General features: G+C 39.9%; 1 protein-coding gene across 1 annotated transcript in view; it reads right to left on the bottom strand.

Moving 5' to 3' along the window:
* Positions 1-203: 203 nt before the first annotated feature.
* CAST (calpastatin) overlaps positions 204-23652 on the bottom strand; it is a 60219-nt gene continuing 36770 nt past the window's right edge. Inside the window, exons 6-36 of the mRNA XM_053474750.1 lie at positions 20428-20559; positions 17952-18065; positions 16994-17056; positions 16374-16469; positions 16099-16182; positions 15978-16022; positions 15189-15281; positions 14889-14945; positions 13520-13618; positions 12846-12926; positions 12287-12340; positions 11328-11423; positions 10714-10797; positions 9585-9683; positions 9122-9202; positions 8989-9036; positions 8770-8865; positions 8541-8621; positions 8340-8444; positions 8103-8186; positions 7135-7182; positions 6273-6368; positions 5715-5807; positions 5110-5211; positions 4273-4368; positions 4147-4191; positions 3445-3540; positions 2817-2888; positions 2082-2144; positions 1633-1693; positions 204-1007 (exon numbers count right to left, since the gene is read on the bottom strand). Coding sequence (XP_053330725.1) covers positions 1640-1693; positions 2082-2144; positions 2817-2888; positions 3445-3540; positions 4147-4191; positions 4273-4368; positions 5110-5211; positions 5715-5807; positions 6273-6368; positions 7135-7182; positions 8103-8186; positions 8340-8444; positions 8541-8621; positions 8770-8865; positions 8989-9036; positions 9122-9202; positions 9585-9683; positions 10714-10797; positions 11328-11423; positions 12287-12340; positions 12846-12926; positions 13520-13618; positions 14889-14945; positions 15189-15281; positions 15978-16022; positions 16099-16182; positions 16374-16469; positions 16994-17056; positions 17952-18065; positions 20428-20559 — 2457 coding nt within the window. The 3' untranslated portion in view covers positions 204-1007; positions 1633-1639. The remainder of the gene's footprint in view (positions 1008-1632; positions 1694-2081; positions 2145-2816; positions 2889-3444; positions 3541-4146; positions 4192-4272; positions 4369-5109; positions 5212-5714; positions 5808-6272; positions 6369-7134; positions 7183-8102; positions 8187-8339; positions 8445-8540; positions 8622-8769; positions 8866-8988; positions 9037-9121; positions 9203-9584; positions 9684-10713; positions 10798-11327; positions 11424-12286; positions 12341-12845; positions 12927-13519; positions 13619-14888; positions 14946-15188; positions 15282-15977; positions 16023-16098; positions 16183-16373; positions 16470-16993; positions 17057-17951; positions 18066-20427; positions 20560-23652) is intronic.

Below are 23652 nucleotides of genomic sequence, written 5' to 3' on the forward strand. Positions count from 1 at the left end.
GGAAAGTTAAATGCTCACAATACAGAGGAACTCACTGGACGGTAAGTGCCCAGTCTGACTGATAGCAAATAGCAAAGAAAGATGGGGAATAAAAAAGTCTGGACATGCCTGATCATTTTTTTTTTACTCTGTGATGGAGATATACTGCATAAATGATACACACGGCTGCTGTTACTTTTCTGGAAAATCATGACATTACACGGTTACAATGCACCAAGACATAGGGAAAATCTTTATTTCCAATGATGTTCCACAGTTAACAATTCAAAGCAACACAGTCCTTTCATCAGATTAACTTGGTGTCAATCTGCTGGTTGACTATAGACCTTCTATGACTCTGGTAATAGTCATTTATCCATTCCATAGCATAATTCAAACCAAACCTAGTGTTTCAGGTCAAAAAGGAATCAGTGCAACCATCGGTAGAATAAAACTTGCTTAGAATAAGCAACATTTTAGCGGCCATATTATATTCTTGTAGACAGTATAAGGACGTAAGTATAACAAGGGTGAAGTTAGAGAATGGGATATTAAGCAAAAAGGCACTGTTCATGTAAACATTTCATATATCTGGAGCTGAGCTTTTCCACGAATTTCTTATCAGGCACTCATTAGACCATTTACCCACTTTATACACAAAGGTTAAAGCAACAGCACTGATGGAATCCCAAACTATAGTAAGCTTTACATGGTTCTTAGTTACCTTGCAAGTGTACGCAATCAGACTAATTGTGCAAAGGTTGCAGGCTTATTGTCATTAACATGACAAGTTCATAGTGATATATATTTCTTATAATTACAAATATAAAAGCTTTACCCATTCCAAAATCTGGAAAAGAAAAAAACAACCGAAAAAGATGTATGACCCAAAAAGAAAACGAACAGAAAGCACTTCCTCAAACGTGCCAGGGAATAGCCGAAAGTGGCGCTCGTCACAACCACATGCTTGCAACCTCTTGTCCTTCCCAAGCCGTTCTTCAAGTGCTATGAAAACTATATACATTGACCTATAAAAGAAAAATTGCTGTGAATGAACAGATCGTATATAAAAGTTGAAAAATATAAACATGCAGTACTTGTATCCCAGCTGCAACAGAATTAGAAGACATGGTATCTACAGTATATATATTATAGTGATGCTGTACCCACCAAGGAGATTATTTTTTTGGGGTTTTTTTTTGGACAGGTGTTACACAAATCATCTATATGGGTCCCTGGGATGGAGCAGTTGGATAGCAGAGTGGGTCAATGCTCCATTCCCCTTTACAGTGAAGAGTTCATACAAGATCTGCAGGCTCCAGGATGAAGCCTCCATCAGGTACAATCACTGGACATCGAAATACCCTAAAGCTCCACAAAGAGGGAGACTGTTGAGGGGAGAGGAGGTTCTCCTGTGCTCCAAGGGCAAGGAAGGGCCCTGAAGAAGATCTCCAAGCCAAGTGTGGCAAACCTGCTGTCTGGGGAGGTCTCCAGAGTCTGGTTTAGCCCTCCAATTGGGAGCTAGACTTTTATTTTGTTTTGGGGATAATATAATGCCCTTGTGGACTATTTCAGTTTACACAATGAAACATGACAGAAAAAGTTCATGCCAGATCTGCAGGATCATTTTTAAAAGAATGTGGTTGTCCTTACCATCAGTCTAGCTTTTCCCTGTTTTTTGGTTGCTAGGCTTTGAAGAGATCTGGTTTGGAGTCTAAAGTCAGGAAAGAAATAGATTTCACAATTGCGTCTTCAACAAATACGACATAAGGCAAGATTAGCATAAGGCAAGATTAAAAATGCCTGTGAATCCAGAACTTCATTATTTAAAAAGTCACTGCTCAAAAAGGAAAACACACAGTATTTGAATGCTTCTTTTAAAAATAAACGTTTCCTACTAAAACGTGGCCATGTACTGCTCAGCCTGGGCACCTGTATCCCTATCATGCCCAGCCTCCAATGGCCTCATATTCAGTTCTACTGCTAATGTAGAAAGATTTAAAATATAATGAATATTTAAATATAGTGGCAGTCAGTTTAAAATGCATATGAATAGACAGGTTCACAGCTTATACATAACCCAGATAGTTAATTAACACTACCTTTGCTGGATCAGACACTGTAGACTGAGCAGGTGCTGTACTAGAAGAACTCTTATTCTTGTCCTACAACAAATGAGGAATATACCATCTTAACATACACAATATGTTCAGGTAGCTATGCAATCACATGATTATCTGTAGAATAATAATAATAATAATAATAATAATAATAATAATGGGGGGAAATAACCAAGACAAAACTGGAGCAATTTTTGAGGCCAATACGCTCTATGACTGCATTTGCTCAAATACAAGACAAAGGTTTTTTTCAGCAAATGCTCTGAAAAATACCCCTCGTCTTATGTTCGAGGTCGTTTTATAATCCGACCTTAAATACAGATCTGACTACAAGACTAAGATCCAGATCCCTGCAGCACTGCAGGGGACTTGCATCCTCCTCTCTGGCAGCCAGTGAACGTCTGCGCAATGCACGCAGATAACCAGCACTTCTGCCGTGGCTTCCTTGACGGAGCACCGGCGTGACATGACCTTTTGCCCCACTAGACACCAGGGAGTCTGGAGAACGGGGGGGCAAGTCTGGGGATGCATTGGTAAGTCTATGAGAAAATGTGTAGATCAGCATAGTTTGATTTCTGCATTCTTCTCTACTTGTACTTTTCTTTTCCTTGAATATAACGGTTCTGTGTGTACCGTGGATCTTCAAATTGCTTTTAGTCAGTAACATACACACCATGTCAAAATTTGATTTTTTTAAATGCGTCCTATTAATCTTACCTTTGGAGGGTCAGGAGTCTTTCCTGAAGACTGGGAAACTGCTGTGCTAGGAGAACTCTTCTCAGTCTTGTCCTAGAATAGAAATAATATTATAATGTCAGCACATTGATCACATTTAATCATGTTAAATAACTAATATACTAATTAAAAAAAACTATGCTTGTTTACTATATACTAGTCCTACCCTATCAACATACATACACGAATACACACACACACACACACACATTGAGTACCCCTTATCTGAAATGCTTGAGACCAGAATTATTTGGATAAGTGATAATCTCGGATAACGGGTCTGTGTTCTCACCTGTCTTCACTCCGTTGTTGAGGATTCTCCCCGCGGTTCCAGAAAAGGTAGCAGAACTGCTCTGGGGAAGCCTGAACAACGGACCGAAAGTGCTCTGAAACCGCGGGGAGAATCCTGAATAACGGAGTTCAGACAGGTGAGAAGACAGATCCATTATCAGAGATTATCCCTTATCCAAAAAATTCTGGTCCCTATTGCAGTATTTATCCTTTGATATTTAGCACAGTGTATTTAAAAAAAGGATTTATTCTCTGGCTAAACATCCTCCTTAAGCTTTAATGAACCTGGTAACATAAAACATGCTAAATAATGTATTACCTTTGATGATTGCTGGGGTGTTTCCGCTTGTTTGGTATCACAAGATGCAAAGCCACTTGAAAGAGCATCAATAGCTGCATTATCATCCAATGGGTCCTGAATCATAAATGAGAGGCCATATCACTTTACTATGTAATCTAGAGCAGAGCACAGACACGTGGCTACACTTATAAGTGAACGTTAATACCAGGAGCCTTTCTTCTGCTATTGAAACATAATATACGAAGACTTAACCTGTATATTGCCAAGCAAGACGGGCATTACTTTAGTGGAAAGAGAATTTCCTTATAATCTCGTCTGGGATTCTCTGGCTGTCTTACAGGATAGATAAGGCTCTCGAGGGTGCTCATCATGTCCGGAAAACTGATAAATGATGCAGTGCAGTAGAACCTAATAGTGTGTCATACTATCCATCTTTCTACAAGGACCCAACAACAATGCAAGCAAGAACACAACTGTGATGTATTCCCACTAAACATTTTACAGAATGGTAGGGTTTGGTAGTTTGGTAATGAGTCTTTCATGGCTTCAATTTAACAAAGCTGAAAAATCAAGGCATGGTAGCGATGAACAGAAAAACAGCTGGTGATACCAATTACACTACAGAATGGTGGAAATGGAAAAAATGATCATGGGTGGGCTTATGACAGAGCACATTATATCAAATGCAACATAAACGATTATTATTATTGTTATTATTACCTTAGGCTTGACATCTTCCTTTGCAGGTGGTTTTATAGGCTGTCCCTGTAAATGAGGTTAGATACACATTTAATTTAATGAAAACCAGAAAATCTTAGATCATGTTTTGGCAAGTACAAGAATTACCTTCTCGTCTTTACCATCCAACAGATTTCTATATTCCGGAGGGATTGTGTCATCTCTATCACCAAGTCGATCAACATGTTCAGACTTGGCTTTTTCCTACAAAAAAAACAGAGGGTGAATGCTTGAGTATTGTACATCCCACTACTACGCAAAAGCCTTTTCCATTAAAAATAGGTATTCACGTAATAAATGTGAAGGATGATGGTTAACAGGATAAGATTTCACTTTTCATCATCTCCATACCCACTCAGCATTTCCCTTTCCTTAGCGGATCCCCTTCATATTCCCAAAAACATATCTCCCGTCACCTCCCGTCCTCAGCTTCTGAGTCTGGCAGTCCGTGGTGAGGTCTCGCTCTGCGCGGCTGTCAGTTAGCACCACGCCTGATACGGCTTCATATCCGGTGCAGCACAAACTGTCAGACGCGGCCATGCTTATGTTTGGATGGCTGGTGTCAAGACCGACCCAGAAGAAACGTTACCCTATTGTGCGCACGTATGCGCTATTTGCAAAACGTGTGCCTGCTCACACACACACCTTAGAGGGAACATTGGCTGGGTGTATAAGTCACCCATCGTCTCAATGACCTTCATGTAAAAACGCTATTGAAGGAAAACCAATCAATGTACAGAGGACAATATAGGTCACAAAGATAGTTTGATAAAATATCATAATCTAAGTAAATTATACTAAAAAAAAAAACTATTTTAGTCAATACTACATAAGATTTTCATGCAACAATGCATCATAATCCTTTCCCTATAATTTATAGAGAACACATAGCTGCAAGAGAGAGAGAGTGCTTAATCGTACACTGTTGGTAATGTCTTTACTCACCTTTACTACATCAACTAAAGGTTTGTTTTCATCAGGGTCTGCCTCTCTAGATCCCAGGGAACCAGACAGAAGATCCAAAGCATCATCAGGGATCTTTATATCCTACAATTTTGGAATAAATTGGGGAAATTAATGGGATTAAAAGAATTATAGTCAAATTTGACAACATAGAGTAGATATAATAAGATTTTTTGTAGAATTCTATTTTTTTCACCAATTTTACTTGCATAACTTATTAATATTGAAATATTAAAATATGCGGTTTGCAGAAGTTACCATAAAAAGCTGTTGTGTGTTTTTTCTGTTTCTGCATTAACTTCAGTGTAAAAAAATAAATAAATAAAACACTACTTTTGGAGACAAGGCTAGCAATTTAGAGTTTTTTCCTAAATACAATCAAACCTTACTTTTGGTGAAATAGGGTAAGTAAGTTTACATAAACAGAAAAAAAATAAAAAAAAATAAATCAGTATATGTAAAATAGGCCACCTAGTGGAAATAACATGTAACTGCACTTTATATGCTGTTTACTCGATAAGAAATATGTAAATTTTATTAAAAACACTAAAAAAACACAGATAACTGACTTTTAAAAAACAACTCACTGGATCAGAAGGCTGAGGAGCTCCAGATTGCACCGTAGACACTTTGGAAGAGGACACAACTTCATCAGATACGGATGGTTTTGTAGCTTCTTTCTATACAACACAAATGATCAATTTCTTTAATGGGACAGATTGTCCAGTTTAGCAAACTGATGTTTTGCAGTTTAATAGAAAAAATGCTCATTAATCACACATTAAAGCTTTACAAATATAAACCTAATTAGAAAACACATTAATTATATATATATATGTATATATATATATATATATATATATTATATATATATATATATATATATATATATAAATGTTATATTTAAAAGTAAACTGTATAAACAGAGTACTCAATCTACAATACAGGAAAAAGAGATAATCACCAAAAAGTCATCTTTATTATTCCCCATTGGGACCGTAATATAATTACTTTATAAGTTAAAAGTTACTTGGGGAAACATCCTATATTCAATGTTACAACACACAAAAACAGATACTTTTTTTTATTAACTCTATAGCGATAGACAGATGAGCAACTCATTTCTTTGTAGCATGGGTACTCACTGCAGAACTTTGCAATGGTGCAGTCTTCGGGGTTGTTGCGGGGGAAGTGACAAAGTCTTCCGTCAGAGCATCCAACAGCTCATCCTCGGTCATCGCCTGCATATTAGAAGGAATGAAACCAAGCGTCTGAATGAGACAGAAGGGTGCACAGCCCTGTGTGTGCAGACTCAGGGAAAGAAATGATACTGGCTTTGTGGGCCTGGATGAAATGTGATGCACAGTAAAGAATACAAGTGAAATCTGATCATGCGCCCAGCGCCGGCTACAAAAAAGAATTGCTTAGCAACATTTTACAAACAAAAGCACGTGCAATCAACAGGATGAAGTATCCAGTATATTTCCAGAGTAAATGGAAAATATATAAACGCACTACCTTTTTAACAAAACAGAAAAATACACAGTTCTAAGTTAAGACAAAAAATATAGCATTTTGTACAGTTGATATTTTTATTTAGAAAAAGCAGCTAATTTATATAAAAAGAAAAAAAATTTAAAGAAGGACAAATCGGTCATCTATTTTTTATAAATCAAAATTAAGAGAGATCATTCAATTGACCATAATTTGCTATTTTTCATGATTTATTTACAGTTAAATTAAGTAAGTTAAGGGAAGGAAGGAAATTGATCTAGTGGGAAGTTAAACTGTCAGTTCTTTGGTGTATAAAACGCTTCATTAAAACTTGCAGTATTAGTGAAAAAAAAAGACATCCCTTGTTTTTTATTGTATAAAAAGCCTTTGAGATGCATTAAAATCTCTAATGATCAGTGAATGGTTGTATACAGCTTGTTGTGTTTGTGGTGTGTAACGGACGAATTTAGCTACAAAAGGTTTAACCGTACAGTTTAATGGAATAGAACCAACCTTTGGCTTCTCTTCAGCTTTTGGCAATAAAGGTTTTCCATCTTTATCCTGAATTAATGCACAAGAAGATAATTATCATATGTTTGCTCAATACAATGCGCCAACAGTGACCACAAATGACAAGGAATTTCCATTAAATATACCGTATTGGCTCGAATATAGGCCGCACTTTTTTCCCCCAATTTAAATCTTTAAAGTGGGGGTGCGGCCTACATTCAGGGTCTAGCGCCCGACGCCCGGGACATGCAGTCCCGAGCGCCGGGCAGGCAGCGGGGTTAGGATACAGATCCCCCGCAGCGGTGCAGGGGACCTGCATCCTACTGTATGATACGCTCAGACTGCCTCCCCTGCCAGCACTTCCCACGGGAGGAGGTGCCGGCATGGGAGGTTGTCTAAGCGCATCGTGCGGACCGTTCCCCCCCCACCCCGGACTTACCGGAGCAGACTCCCGGGTGTCTTGCGGGGCCGGCGGGGGACGTCTACGCAATACGCGTATACAACTTCCGGTGCCGGCACAGGAAGTTGTATTGCGTAGACGTCCCCCGCCGGCCCCGCAAGACACCCGGGAGTCTGCTCCGGTAAGTCCGGGGGGGGGGGGGGTAGAGGAGGACAGTGGTAGCATATCTCAGGGAGGGAGGACAGCGGTAGCATATGTCGGGGAGGGAGGACAGCGGTAGCATATCTCGGGGAGGGAGGACAGTGGTAGCGTATCTCAGGGAGGGAGGACAGTGGCAGCATATCTCGGGGAGGGAGGACAGTGGCAGCATATCTCGGGGGGGGGAGGACAGTGGCAGCATGTTTTTTGGTGCTTTTTTAAAGAAAAAACTTTTTCTTTAAAAAAGCACCAAACTTTGAGGGTGCGGCCTATATACGGGGGCGGCATATATCCGAGCCAATACGGTAAATTATGTGCAAATTGTATACAACTCATTTTCCAAGAATGAAAGACACAAACGTATATGGATTACCCTGACTTCCTGCAGCCTGTAATCTGGAGGTATAGTTTCTTCATCTTCACCAAGTTTTTCCTTTTTGCCTTTATCAGATTTTTCCTGCAAAAGAAAATAACATTTTTGTTTTTGTCAAAACCTTTTTTGGGGGTAGGACTAAGACCAGGGCAGGAGGGCAAATGCTGACACATCCTAAGCTTTCTCTTCTAGAAGCAGTTACTAATTAGTACTATTTTAGTTTCTGAGATTCTTTACCTTTACTGCATCTGCAACAGGTTTCTTGGTTTTTGGGTCTTCCTGTCGGACTCCTAAAGTGCCAGACAAAGCATCCAGTGGATCAACCTTGGGGGCAGAGGGTTTCTAGAACAGAAAAGACACAGAACACAATCTGTAAGCCTAAAAGGACACATCCACATAAAGCGTACAACATTGGAAAAGCAGGTGTCTGGTACTTACAGAAAGGACGGGAGCGGACTGAACAGCAGACGAGCTAGAAGAAACCACTGTTTCATTCTTACTTTTCTCAGATGAAGAGTCCTAAAACAATGTATGCAGCCAGAGTAGTTTAGTAAACATTACATAAGGATGTTGTTAAATGAGACAAACACACAAATAAAGATCTTTACTCAAGAATAATGCACCAGTAAAATGGCTACAAGAATGGGGGGGCGGGGGCACAACTTACTTTTGGTTTGCTGGACGGGGTTTGCTGGACAGTAGTAGGTTGAGGGCAAGCAAAGTCCTCATCAAACGCAGCAGCAAGGTCATCCTCACTCATAGGCTGAGAAGCAGATATGATATAATGATTATATTAACCACTAGCAGAGAACTCTGCATTTGTATGTATGTATATATATAATATATATTATATATAAAAAATATATTTTAGAGTTTTTGTTTGTACCTTTTCTGCAGGTGGTGGAGGTGGTGCTATCTTTCCATCTTCTTTTCCCTAGGAAATACACGACGTGATGTGTACAGATTAAATTCATTTTTACTTTATAGAGTGATTTAGTAGAAGTCATCATTCTACTCACATCCAGTAAATGCCTGTATTCTGGAGGGATTGAGCTTTCCCGCTTACCCAGTTCTTCGATATAAGATGCTGTGGCTGTTTCCTGTATTAAAAAGGAGGTTTTTACTTTCACCAACATACAGCTAATTAAAGATAGTCTGCTTTTACTGAAATGTTTTTTTATGCTTTCCAACGAATGATCAATAGTGAAAATAGAGTTACAAGATATTCCACTACTTCCACATTGGCTGAAAGTCTACCCGTGGGCCTGGATTGTCATATAATATATGGAGGAGGTATTTCATGGAATGGGAATATACTTGTGCACCTCGTAGCGGATAAAATAAGATCCAAGCTTTTATTCTGAACAATGTGAAGGCATCCCAGCATGAGGGAAACACAGTCTCACGCGTATCACCTTAGAAAGCTTAATCATAGAAATAATTAAAGATTACAGACAAATAAATAAATGAAATATAGCGTACCGTGACTTCTGGTCCTGTGTATACCGGAGGTTCTGGCACGTTGAATTCAGGTCCTTCAAGTGTACCCATTAATTCATCTAACGCACTGTCCATTTCACCCTAAAACAACACAGTTACAGCAAAATGACAATACACAGGGATGAAACGCAGACAGCGCTGCTATAGAAACCAATAAATAATAATATTTTAAAATATTTATGTGGCTAACACTGAATTGAATATATATTTTTGGTATTCATGCCTGCAACATAAACAAGTATCAATTCAACTACCCAATTAACAATGTTAAGGGTTTTCATCAATGAAGTCAGTTCATTACAGAAAGCCTTCATTACTTATCACTGTTACAAACTCTGAAGCGGTTAGTTCAATTGATGCCGGTTATTATCGCTAGTATATCATATGAATAGGCTGAAAACTACATTCTAACAGCAAAAACATGAGTTATAATATCTGCAATGTTGGAACATGTTTAAATCAATCAGGCAACGATGTGCAGTGTGTGTGTTTTATCTTCCTACAGTTGCAAACATGGGTTTAGACAGACGCCATGCATTTTTCACCACCGTTAATACAGATTAATGACTCCCTGATACTGTGCCAAAATAGAATGTATGAAAAAAACAAAAAAAATGCAAAGTTTGAAAAGTAGTCTTATTGTCACAACAACCAATCCAGTCAGCAGAAGCATTTCCTCGGTTGCTATGGTGATAAGATCACCTTTTTAGTGGTTACTTTTTATGCTTTGCCCCATAGAGCCTTAACATAGCCACTTTCCTTTTACAGTTCAATACACTAAAAAGTGATGTTTATGGATTAAAGTAAGCAGTATATGGCTGGAAATTGTAAGACTGCCACATATCTAAGCATCCGTGACGTAAAATTAAGTTAAATATCCACAAAACAATTATGGATACACTGACAAACAAAAAGCAAAAAGTTTGCTTCAATATTAAGAAAAAATATCACAAAATCTGTGGCAGATAAAGGTAAATGTGTCACCTCTAGTTGAATAAAAATACTGCAGATTTTTGCTGATTTTACTGGTAAATGCAAATTATTTTTGAGGTGATCAATTCTCTAAGAGTTGTGGATTGTTAAGGAATTGTTGAACTTGGAGGCTACATACTGAGGGTGCAGCGGCGGCAGACTGCACAGACGATGCAGAAGTGGCAACAACTTTATCCGGCTGGCTCTGTTGGTGTTTGGCTTCCTTTATAAAATAATAATAATCATATTAATTATATGAATAATAAAAAAACAACATCTTTACACTAAATGTTAAATAAATATAAAAAAACTTTTGTGGATGTTAATTGACCAAACTAACCCTATTTAACCAAACTCCTCAGTGTCCTCATTCAGTGCTCTTACTGTACATTTTTTAATAATATTTATATTTTTTTACATGTGAACCTGTTCTCTCGGCCCAAACATATATCTGCCATAGGATGCAGACACCAATGAACCATTTGCATTCCCAAATTACACTGTGAGTACATAGGCCTGCCATTTTTATATATAATATTTATTATTAAATATATTTACATATTATAAGGCAGATGAATGTTAATTATTTTGATAATATCTGGTCTTTAAGTCTTAGCAGTTTCTTATAGCCCTATATTCATCATTACATCCCTCCCCATTAGAGAATTTTATGAGGGACATACAAAATATTCATACAGGATTTACTACTGTGTTCCATTGCTGGGTTATTATAAAAATATCATTAAAACATACTTTGGGCTTAATGGATGGTTCCGGCTCTACGACTGGAGCAGACGAACATCCGAAGTCCTTTGAGAACTCATCAGCAAGTTCCGTGTCAGTCATAGGCTGCAATAAGTAGCAAGGAATTATAACCAAGACATTAGACAGACCTTTATGGATTTGACAGCTCCCCGGGCTGGTCAGGGGAAATCAGATGTTGCCGATTTTGGAATCTGGCAGGGTGTTTAAAAGAAGCTGGGAGCCTCAGCATCTTGAGGGTACCAAGGGAAACATTTGTGGTATCCGCCCCATCGTGCAGGGCAAGCGGGATGGTGGGGCCAGAAGCAACTGTCCCATTTTGCACTATATAAAGGATGGCCTTGATCTGAGGCTCTGCCCAATCAGCCCATGAAGCCCACAAGATTGGAGAAGACAGCTACACGGAACAGTGAATCTAGAACCACGACATGTGGAAGGTAAGCTCAATGCAGAACACTCTCAGCAACACATATGTTTAACACAAGAGACAAGACTTAGAAAATGACAGTATTTACTGATGTGTGATGAGGAAAGCAGATATCTAGATGATGATTTGGGTTTCTTTAGAATGTGAGCACATTTAGAACAAAAGGAAACATCAGATTTTAGACAGCGTATGATGCAAGCTGCCTCAATAAATGATTTGGAAAACAGTATATAAGTCAGTTTAATCTACGCTGAGACAGTTTAAGAATACAGATAATCGAGTAATACGTCATGTAAAAGTGGTCATGTGCAAACATGTTTGGCTTATTAGTATTTTCAGATCAGGAAAAAACATTAGACTTAATAGAAAGACCACAAATCAGAGAGTTAACTGCATACGGGTGTCTATATAATATTGACTCAGCATCAGAGAGTTAACTGCATTTGGGTGTCTATATAATATTGACTGGGCGTGATTAGTTCAGTTATTCATGTATTGTCTGTCTTTTTTGTTCATATCATACCGGAGGTTGTTTAGCAGGTACTGGAGGTGGGATGTCTTTACCATGATCTTTTCCCTAGAAAGAAATTATATGAGCAAGCAAATCAAGTACTTCATATAATGTACAGCTGTATTTTTTGTATATATATATATATATATATATATATATATATATATATATATATATATATATATATATATATATATATATATAATGTACTTTACATGTCCCATGAAGCTTACAATCTAATACAGTCATACTAATTGTATCCCATAGGAAAGGTATGTAGAAATGACTTATTATATGACAGCACTTATTGTACCTCCCCTTTGCTCTTCTGCATACCGTCAAGCGCTAAGTAAATCTGTTAACTCAATAAAATACATACACACATACATATTCTTGTATAAATATATGTTTTGGTAATAATGTGTTATTCAAAGAAAACACTGGTCATATTTACTAAAAATGCTGACCTGAATTAACACAAGAAGTTTTTATACTGCACTAAATGCAATTGCAGACATCCCAAGGATGCTGATCTCAGTTGCATGCACTTCAAAGAACACGCACTACTCACATCCAACAAGTTTCTGTATTCTGGGGGGATAGTATGGTCCCTTTTCCCAAGTTCTTCCAGGTACGATGCTGTAACAATTTCCTGGTAAGTGATAAAAAAGAATCATCAATAAAGTTATGTGTATTTTTCTTTATACCCTTATGGAATTTTGTGAAATCTTAAAGGAACAGTCTAGACCCCAAAATTGTTATTTTTAATGCGTTATGGAGTCCATTTTGCATCTTTGCTTTTTGGGCGGGAATTCGAAAGCGATATGTTTTCGTCCATTTTGTGCTTGGTATTTGGGATATTACATATAAATTGCAAAGTTAAACATAAAAAAAAACAAAAAAGTGTTTTAGTGTCTTCTGTGTTAGCTAGGGAGAAATAAAATTGTTAACATTACATACCGGTCCTCCGTTTGCTTTTACATGTGCTTGCACTTGAGCTGGTTCTCAGTACTTTTATTATTTTGTGAGTGTATTTGAAATAAATGTATATCTTTTACTTTTGGATTTACAGTGCTTAGGTATATTTCTCTCTTCTTGTGTGTACCTCATATAGAAGGGGTCTATCCTCTGTTCTTGTTTTCAAAAACAATTATTAGACAATATTAAGTAGCCTCTTTGAATAATAGAATTTTGTAGTGACATACACACACACACATATATATATATATTCATATTAAATATTACCGTTACTTCTGGACCAGTGTATTCTGGAGACTGTGGAACATTTACTTCTGGTCCTTCAAGGGTACCCAGTAGTTCATCTATCGCATCTGCAGGTACAGACTGAAGAAGGAAATAAGAGGAAGAATCTGGGGTAAAAATCAAATCAATGTCTGTAGCCCTGAAATACATTCCAAATTAATAAAAGGATCGGAGGAAGATTCCCATCAGGTTCTGCAGCGGCTGTAATAACCCGAGTCACAGATCTCAATCATGTCTACCATGGCTCATTATAAACGCCGTAAAAGTGATTTAGGAGGCTAACCACTCAAACACTTATTTGCTGCAGCACTGTACGCAAGCACATTATTTCATACATGAACTACATCCTTTGATTTTCTAGTACAAATAATTTGGTTTCTACAACCTGACAGAAATACAGGACTAGTCCTAGTTTTTTTCCTTCAATTGTGTACAGATTTCCCTTTGCATTAATGTGTTTCCTCATAGCCTTGATTTCTATATTTATTCTGGCTATCTGAGTCAACCTGGGTGTGGGTTAGAACTAATTTAACGCGTCTAGATTATAATCTAATTCAGTGATATGATAGAACCCTAACAAATAAGGCAAAAAAGGAAAGCCTGTAGAAGCAGAATATTTCTCTGTTGGAAAGCCACACACAGGCTTGATTTCACCACTGCAGAAGCAGATATAGGTGTTATTTTAATTTTATGAAGATTACAAAGGTGAAGAAAACCTGATAAATTCTAATTAAGTCAATCAAGGATCAAAGAGTAAACATGGAAAACAAAGTAAAATAAAGAAATTAAAACTGTTATACAACATATGGGTTCCGGTGAGCAAACAGGTAGACATCATAGCATTACACATCCCAAAATGGCTACCACTGGAGCTCTCCGTGTATAAAGAAAGCCATGCCAGACTAAAAACAAGGTAGGTTTTGTGATTCTAAACAATGGGCTATCCAAAGTGTTTAAAGGTGGTGGGTAAAGCCATAGTAGCCAGATCTTATAGAAGGCCCTTAGGTGCTCAAGCACCAAAGAGTTTATCCATCAAAAGTGTGTCATTTTTTGTCAGCATCAAAGACGGAGTAGAAGGTTGAGGCCAACATTCAGAAATGGCTCCAGGCACCGCCATTGTATCTTCTGAACTGCCCTATTTAACATTCTCTTGAAGTCATCAACCCTTTAAAAATTGTGGGAAGAGCCCACTAGTGAAAGTGTAACAATAATCAGTGTTTTAAAATGTCATTTTCCTACATTCCACCTTCAGGAGAAGAAGAGTGTCTCATTAGGATTGAGTAGTCCACCTATTAAAAAAATCATACATCCTTAGAAAATGAATAAACACAGCAGTTCATTGGAGGCATACCTCTGAGCTGGGCGCTGTAGCTACAGCTGTTGCAGATGTTGGTTTTATGGCTACATTCTGTTAACAAAAGATAGTGTTGGCATTATTTTCCAGAAGAATTATGCAGAAACAGTACAACAACTACTAATAATGCACCTTACAATGTTAATCCTGATCTGCTTTAAAATAGGTCCTATAGTGTGGGAAAAATTCCAGTTAACAGCAACAGATTCTAAGACTTTCAACAGCATTGTGGTATGGAGTTCTGTCTTTTTACATAGGCAATACCAACCAACGCTCAAAACCAACAACACAAATTACCTTTTCCAACTTGGGTTTCTTCTCTTCAGGGGGTGCTTGACTGCTGACGAAACCAGACGACAGGGCTTCAACAAGATCGTCATCACCCATACTCTTGGCACAGAAAATAAACATGGTAGAAATAAATAAACATTCCAGCAATTGTTACTCTAGGTCACATATATGACATGGTACAGTGGTTTCCAATAGGGACACCACTGGAATCAGGAAACAATATCCAGATCCTGCGCTGTGTATAACACCCCAATGTGGCAGAGAACAATAAGACATGTTATAAAGTATTAAAGAAGACCCACAAACTTCCTTGGATTAAATATCTTGACTCATGATTTATCACACACACAGTAACAGTAAGTGACCTCCACTTACAGACTATGAATACAGACTTTGAACGGTTAACATTCAAGGTTAACTGTTCAAAGTCAAGGAAGTGGCACATTCATGTTCTTCAGTTCTTTGTCACACACAATGTTAAAGGCAAAAAAATTACTATTCTAGGTCTCTTACATTGGTCTTACAAAAGATGCGGCCTTGATAAAGGCGCACAAGCATGGATTGAAACGTTGAGTATGCTTCATGTGTAATAAACTTTTTTCTTCCCAATAAAAATCCAGCAAGAGCTCATATTTTTAAATTATATATATATATATCTATATCTATATCTATATATCTATATATATATATATAGATATATATATATATATTTATTACACATGCACATATACATACATACACACACACACACACACATGTATACATGACAATGAAAGTATCAATATTCAGTGTTACCTTGTCATCTTCCTTTGGTGGAGGAGCAGGCTTTTCTCCTTTACCCTAAAATAAAGATAATATATCCTGTAAGTCACTATTTAAAGAGAGAGAGGAAAAGAATCTAGAAAGACTGACTTACATCTAACAAGTGTCTGTATTCTGGTGGAATTGTATGTTCCCGCTTTCCTAATTCTTCCAAATACTCCGATATGGCAGGTATTTCCTGTAATTAAAATAAAAGGCAAAACAATTCTTGTGCATTATGACTTTATTAAAAAGAAAAACCCACATGCATTCTATTCCATGTATGAACAAAGAAATGATTATTTTCCCACCTACACTTTAAATGGGAAATGTAAGCGCATAGCACATTTTGGTGCTTAGAGGGTTAATCTAGTAGTTGGACCCACTCACTGTGACTTCAGGTCCTGTGAATTTTGGAGACTCTTGAACATCTTCAGGTCCTCCCAAGGTGTCTATCAACTCATCCAACGCATCATCCAACCCAGTCTAGAAAAGCAAAAAAACAACTATGAACAATTTGACTCACAATGCAAAAAATGAAATGCAAAAACCGTCTCCCTGGAAGCGATGAGACAAACACTTACAGCAATCTGTACATCTTAACAAAATGTGAGTTTTCTCACTTCAAATGCAAATATGTAAATATTTATCCCTCTCTGTAAGACTTTACCTATATTACATATAAGCAAAGCTGTGTGTGTATACCGTCCCTACCCTTCTATTTCCCTATGTCACCCCCAATCCCCTCTATTGCCTCTATTTAATACACTGCAAACAGACTACATGACAGTCTGCAATACACCTCTCCTATTTGCTCCATATAAAGAATAAGTTAACCCGTTCATTGTAAAGTATACAATGGGCATCTGGGTGGTATACGGTATGACCACTAGGTGGCGCTGATAGCTGCAGTTCACATGGACAGAAGGCTTTATGTTTGTAGTCATGTGTTTTTATTACCACCCCCTGGGTATTCTGTATTACGCATCATCATATAAGGTCTATTTTACCTTGGCTGGAGCGGCTGCAGAGGACACCTTATCTACACTGACAGTCTTCTGTTCTTCTTTAACCTAAACACATTTTAAAGATTATTTAAACCAAACCAAAAAAATACGGTAAAATGTTTTGATTTTTGGTTGAAAAAACCCCAGAAATAATGGAAAGACAGATAATGTTTAAATAAGTAAATTTGGAGTTGCGTTTCCAAAACAAACAGTCCTTGTTACGGACGGCAAAACTGACCAGCAGAAACGAGCAATTGTCCCTCCGTTTTACCCAATGACATGAGCACATAAATGGACATTTTCATTTTATATATAGTTAAAAAGTACTGTTTTAGATATTTGTAACACGGGGTAAAAAGAGAGGATATTTCCCTTCCTTATGTGAAAAAGGGTAATTTTATTATATAATTAAAAGTCCCCGGTGCATTTGTATATCTTGGCTGGAGTTCCCACAAGGGGTAGAGAATTACGACACATTATATTCCCATATGGCAAATACAGTAAAATAACGTAAGCTGTACTGGGGCAGAACAAGAGAGCTCAGCTCTTGCAGGCTTACAATCTATAGAAGAGGTTGGGGGGGGGGTGAATGAGACAAAATGCAAGGAGCTGCTTGGGGAGGAAGATTTGTTGTAGGTAAAATCCCGTGCTGATGTCAGTGGACTGGAGAATTCAAGGGTGGTGGTGGTGATGGTGACAGATATTTTCTACTTGCATTGGGGTTGTTGTGATGTGAATAACTCGCATTTGTTTCAAATCCGACAGATCAGTCGGATTTTGGGGTTATGAGTGGGATCTCCAAAGCATGCGGAGCATGAAGGTAAGGAGAATGGGGAATGTTGAGGAGAAAGTGTGCGTCCAGCATGGTTGGCGTGACCAATACAGAGATTATGACTGTATATGGGGGTGTTTACTTGGACTGGGGGGGTCCCACCTTTCTAATCTGGAAGTGGACATTTACCTCTTCTTTAGGTTTTCCGGATGCAGCAACAGCAACACCAACTGCAGCACCAGCAGCTACGGTCCCAGCAGCAGCAGCTGCAGCTGCAACTTTGCCAGAAGTTCCTGAGGTAACCTATGTTATCGGAAAGATAAAAAAGGCTATTTTTCACTTTGAAAAAATAATGCAATAAAAATGTTGCAACAAAGATGAATGTGAGTGATAGAAAACAGTGGTAAAACCATTACACAAGGATAAATAAAACATGTTGAAAGGAATTTGCAGAAAATATAGATACTTCAGAACTGAGCATTTTGATTTTAAACAAATGCAGTGACCTATGGCAGCACCCATCAGCATGGTGTTGGGGGGAAGTTAGTCCTTGCCATGATGTTGGGTATAAGAAGAACGAGGTGGGACATGGGAGGCAGTAAAAGCTGGATAGCGCTAATGGTTAGGCATCATCAGATTTATGTGGACTGTTGGCGGGGCCGAGCTCATAATATGGATAAGTAGCTATCTATATCTGCTACAACATACACAAACGCATACAATATATATGCAATGTATGATCTTCTAGATAAGCTGAACATTAGTTGTATGAGCTGAATATGCATTGTCAATGACCTCTGTCTGTACAAGATAACCATGATCTGTTTTATTGCTGTTATGAAGTGTATAGCAGCAAGCCCTTTAATATTCTAGATCAGGGGCGTCCAACATGCGGCCCGCGGGCCAAATGCGGCCCGCGAGACCTCGAGGTGCGGCCCGCGTAAGATCGGCAGCCAGGGCAACCGATCTTACGCGAGCCGCACCTCAAGCCCTGCTACTTACTTGTGGGAGGGTCTTCTGGACTGCACACAGAGGAAGCGGAGTTCACGTGACATCCTACTTCCTCTGTGCTTTAGCAGAGAAGGCAGAGGGAGGCCGCGCCCCCTGCTGAAGTCTGTAAGCGGCATCGAGGAGCTGCCTTGCAGGTAAGGAGGTGGGGAGGGTGTTTGAATGAGTGTGTGTGATTGAGGGAATGCATCTGTGAATGAATGATTATATGAATAAATGAGTGTGTGTGTGTGTGTGATAGCATGGATGTGTAAGTGCTGGAACCTAGGCATGATGGGTCTGTGATTGCTGTTAGCAATCACACTCCTATCATGCCAAGTCAGCCAGTACATGCTGAAACCTGGTCAGCTGCCCCCCTTGTGTATTGATGCTGCCAGCAGTATGGGGTCTGCACTTACAGCCACCCTGTACCAGCATGTACTGGCTGACTTGGCATGATAGGAGTGTGATTGTTAACAGCAATCACAGTCCCATAATGCCTAGGTTCCAGTATTTACTGGATGGATGTGTAAGTGCTGGAACCTAGGCATGATGGGACTGTGACTACTGTTAGCAATCACACTCATATCATGCCAAGTCAGCCAGTACATGCTGAAACCTAGCTAGCTGCCCCCCTTGTGTAGTGATGCTGCCAGCAGTATGGGGTCTGCACATCACTTACAGCCACCCTGTACCAGCATGTACTGGCTGACTTGGCATGATAGGAGTGTGATTGCTAACAGTAGTCACAGTCCCATCATGCCTAGGTTCCAGCACTTACTGGTTGCCAAGTCATATTGCTAATTTTGTCCAATTGTGTGTTACCTACTTTTATTAAAAATGTGAGTTTTTATTATTATTTTTAAAGGTGGGGGTCATTTTCGGTTTTGGCTAAGTGAACCCTGAATGTTTTGGTCCAGAATTTTCATTTTAGTTCATCCCTAGAATAAATCTAGGGGATCCTGAATTTGTAGTCGCAAAACTTTCTAGGCCCAGAAATCAGTGAGAGGAAGAGTAAAGGTTTTGTGTCATTTACTTTATTTTAATCTGCATATTTTATTAAAGGCCATATTTTTTGTCACAGTGAAAAATGAGTGCGGCCCGCGCACGTATACAATTCTGATGAAGTGGCCCACTGCAGAAAAAACTTGGACACCCCTGTTCTAGATAGTCTCCATATATATTCAGTGCACGTTTAATGATACTGTCTGGAGGTGCTTAGTATCTAAATACAAATGGATCATTATAAGGTAATATTTACTGAACTCCATGACCTCTATTTTTTGCATTGACCGTACAGAGGAGGATCTACTGCAGAGGTCCATAAGTGTGGAAAAGTGTCCATCTCCTGACCACCGACCAGAACGTGAATTTATACCCCGGTGCTCCGTCCAATGCGAGGAAGCGAGTAATGTAGATACGTGAAGAAAGTGGCACTCCTCGTAGAGTCAGAAAAGCCTAAATACTCATATAAAGTACATCCACCGCTGACGATTCCCCAGAGACCATATCTGCTTCTATTTTGAAGCTGTACACCAAACGTACAATTCGCTAAATGCCCAGTATGCTTGTACAGACACTTTGCCAACCCCTCACACTAACTAGTACCATATAAGCTCCGCTTTATTTTGTGTTACTTAAGCATAAATAATATGAAAGAACACATGCTGGGCCTTACTTTGCTCTCAGTTTTATCCTTGGCAGGAACGGGCTTTGGCTCCTGCTTGGAGGGTACTTTGGCTGTACTTGGTTTTGATGCCGCTGCTGCAGTGGAAGAGGATGGGGTTGTAGAGGTTGATGTACTCTTCGGCTGCACAAAAAAAAATAGGATTGTAAAATAAAAAAATAAGGCTGGGACATGATCCGTCAGTAATCATTCCATTGTAGAGTCCTGTTATGTGATTCATGGTCCAGAACTGTTTTCACTTTCATTTGGCAGCACATTTTGAAGATTTCATACTTAGTTTATTTTAGGACCCATTAAGCAGTGCTGTGGAATATGATAGCGAAACCTCTCATTTTGCCTCCTCAACTGAAGAGATCCTCCAAAAAAACAAGCGTCAACAAGTACCCTGTATTTTATACTGGATGCCAATATCTAATTTTACAAGACAGGAGGCTTCATAATTTGCATAAACCTTCTTTACTCTTCCACCAATAGCAGCAAAGAAATAAACATAGAAAAATACAACCAATCAAAATGTAACATAAACCATAAAACCAAGTGACAATGACACTCCATCCTCTTTCTTTGCTGCTTCCACCAACAAGGTCAGATGACTTTTGGCTAATCATTATTATCCTTATATATTTTATTATATATTTTATTATTTCCTATATTGTTATTATTATTATATTATTATTATTATTGTTTTTTCAGTCCTTTTATATATATATATATATATATATGTCATTTTATGATATTTATTATTCTTGCATCTTCTTGTGTTTCTGGGGGTTGCCCCTTCCCCTGGCCCCCTTTTTCGGGTCCTCCACTCCTGTTTTACCGGTCACCTTTGCCTCATTTCATCCATTAGGTTTTCAGTTTTATCCCTGTATTTCCCAGGCCTTCCTGGCAGATTCCTGCCTCAGGCAGTTTTTCCTCACTCTCCCCACGCTGTCTTAAGCATCTTTTCTTTAGTGGTTTTTTCCTCTACCACTAACTTTCTCTTACCTTCTCCCTTCCCTCGAGGTTCTTCCTTCTGTTCTCGGTCCTCCTGTCTGCCTTCTCCACCTGCTGTCTTGCTCTGCTTCCTTTTCGCGCCTCAGAGGTGCTACTGCCCGTCTTCTATGATCTGACTGCTCTCCACGTGCTTCTCCTCTGTCCTTTAACCCCTCCACTGCCGTTCCAGGCAGTGTCTTTCCTTCTAGGGCAGTTTTGTATCTACACCTTTTTAGTGTTTTCTTTATTTATTTAATTAAGCAGTTGTATGGCTCTACTGGCTAGGGCTCTGCTTTTGTGTGGATAGTCTTCAGGTCCTGAGTTTGATTCCTGCTGGGGACCCCTCATTATTGAATAGTTGATTATTTTTTATTTTTATTATTCTATTCTGTTCTGTTCTATTATTACTATACTACATTATACAGTCCCCTGTGTTTGATGTTAATCAGGGTGATCTAATCAGGTCTCGCCTTGTCAGACCTCATACTCAGCTGGCCCTGTCCCCCTACTGGGTGATATTATACCTCTACTTTGGGCTTAGCAAGTAACATGGCTCTGCTTCTCAGCCTCTACTGCCACCTTGTGGTTTAACTCGTTGTGCTCTGCACAGTATTTTGTATCTGCTTTGCACATACCTCTGGTGCCATCAATTTTTTTGTCTGCTCATAATTACAGCATCAACTTCTGAAAACTGCGCTTTGGTGAGCAATATGACAGAGAGTACCCAGTCATCTTCTGCGGTTGATCTCTCATCCTGGCTGTCAGCCGCCAAGGTTTCATTTGATTCGGCCCTACAGCAGGCACTGGCTTCCATCCCACAGCCTACTATGGCCTCCCAGGACGCCCCTATTGGCGTACGCGGGAGAGATGATCCCACACATTCGGATCCAGATACCGAGGGTTCAATACACAAACGCCCACGTAAGGGTATCTTGTTTGGCACCAGCAAGGGGAAACACCGCGCTGTGCGCAACCCCATTGGCTCTGCCCCAGAGCTCAGTGGGGATGTTTATGGTTCCTCATCTGAGGAAGGAGAGGCTGCAGGTGGCTCATACGCCCTGCTAGACGAGTGGCGTGGGGAGTCGCAAGACTCTGACTCGGACTTTGGCGACCAAGACCTCCCTACCTCTCGCACGTTCAGCGAGATGGCCCTAACTACGGGAGCTTCAGACCCCTACGGGCGTACTCCTACTGTCATAAACGACACTACGGGCGACTCTGCTACCCTGGATGCCGCGGGTGAACCTTGGTTCGATCCCGAACGCATCAGGCACCCACGCTCCACTGAGTGGACACCTCCTGACCACATCTCCAACTTCTTGGTAAAGTGGATCCGCAGGCCTGTGGAAAGGGAGGTTCGCAACAAACTTCGGGCTGAGTGCCCTCGCCCAATTCTGCCGCACAAGGTCCTCAAAACCCCACAATTCGACCCCACCATGGCGACATACATGTCTAAGACTGGTCGAGACCCTAAGAAGGGTGCAGAACGGGGCATTCGGGGTGCTCAAGATAAGCTACTGGATGTGGCAGGCCCCTTAACACAATTGTTTTTGATGGCCGACAAAGCAGTCATGTCGGGTACGCCTATGGATGCCTCCCTCGCCAGGGAATGGATCCAACGCTGTGTCATTTTGCTCGGCAACGCCAACGTGGCCCTCTCCACTGAACGGCGCCGGGCCGCTTTACTACGCCTTGATCCTCGGCTCATGGACTTGGGAAGCAAGGAGTTAGGGGCTACTGCTGAAGGACTCCTCTTCGGGGATTCATTTATCAAAGAGTTGAACAAGCACGTCAACATCTTTACATCCTTTACGAAGGCCCAGTCCTCCATGCGGAAGGCTTTTGCATCTGGCCAGCGTTTTTCCGCCAGGGCTGGACGTCCGAGGAGCCGGGCCGCCAGCCGCTCATCTGCTAGAGGCTCCCGTGCCTATTTCCAGCCTTCCTCATACCAACCCGGCTACCAGCTGCGAGCTCCTTTCCCATCCTCCAACAGAGGCTCCAACAGAAGAGGTTTTGGTGGCTCCACTCGTGGGAGAGCGCGATTCGGTGAGTCCCTTATTTTCAAATCTTTATTCCCCTACAAGAATTGCTGGAAGGCTCTCCCTCTTTTCCCACAACTGGCCCCTCGTCTCTCTAGATCCATGGGTCCTTCAATCGGTTCGGGGTTTCCTCATAGACTTCTCCGATCCTCCTGTCCAGTCCGCCCTTCCCTGTCCCCCCTGTCTTTCTCTCTCTCAACAG

This window comes from Spea bombifrons, chromosome 1, assembly GCF_027358695.1.
Source record: "Spea bombifrons isolate aSpeBom1 chromosome 1, aSpeBom1.2.pri, whole genome shotgun sequence".
NCBI lineage: Eukaryota > Metazoa > Chordata > Amphibia > Anura > Pelobatidae > Spea > Spea bombifrons.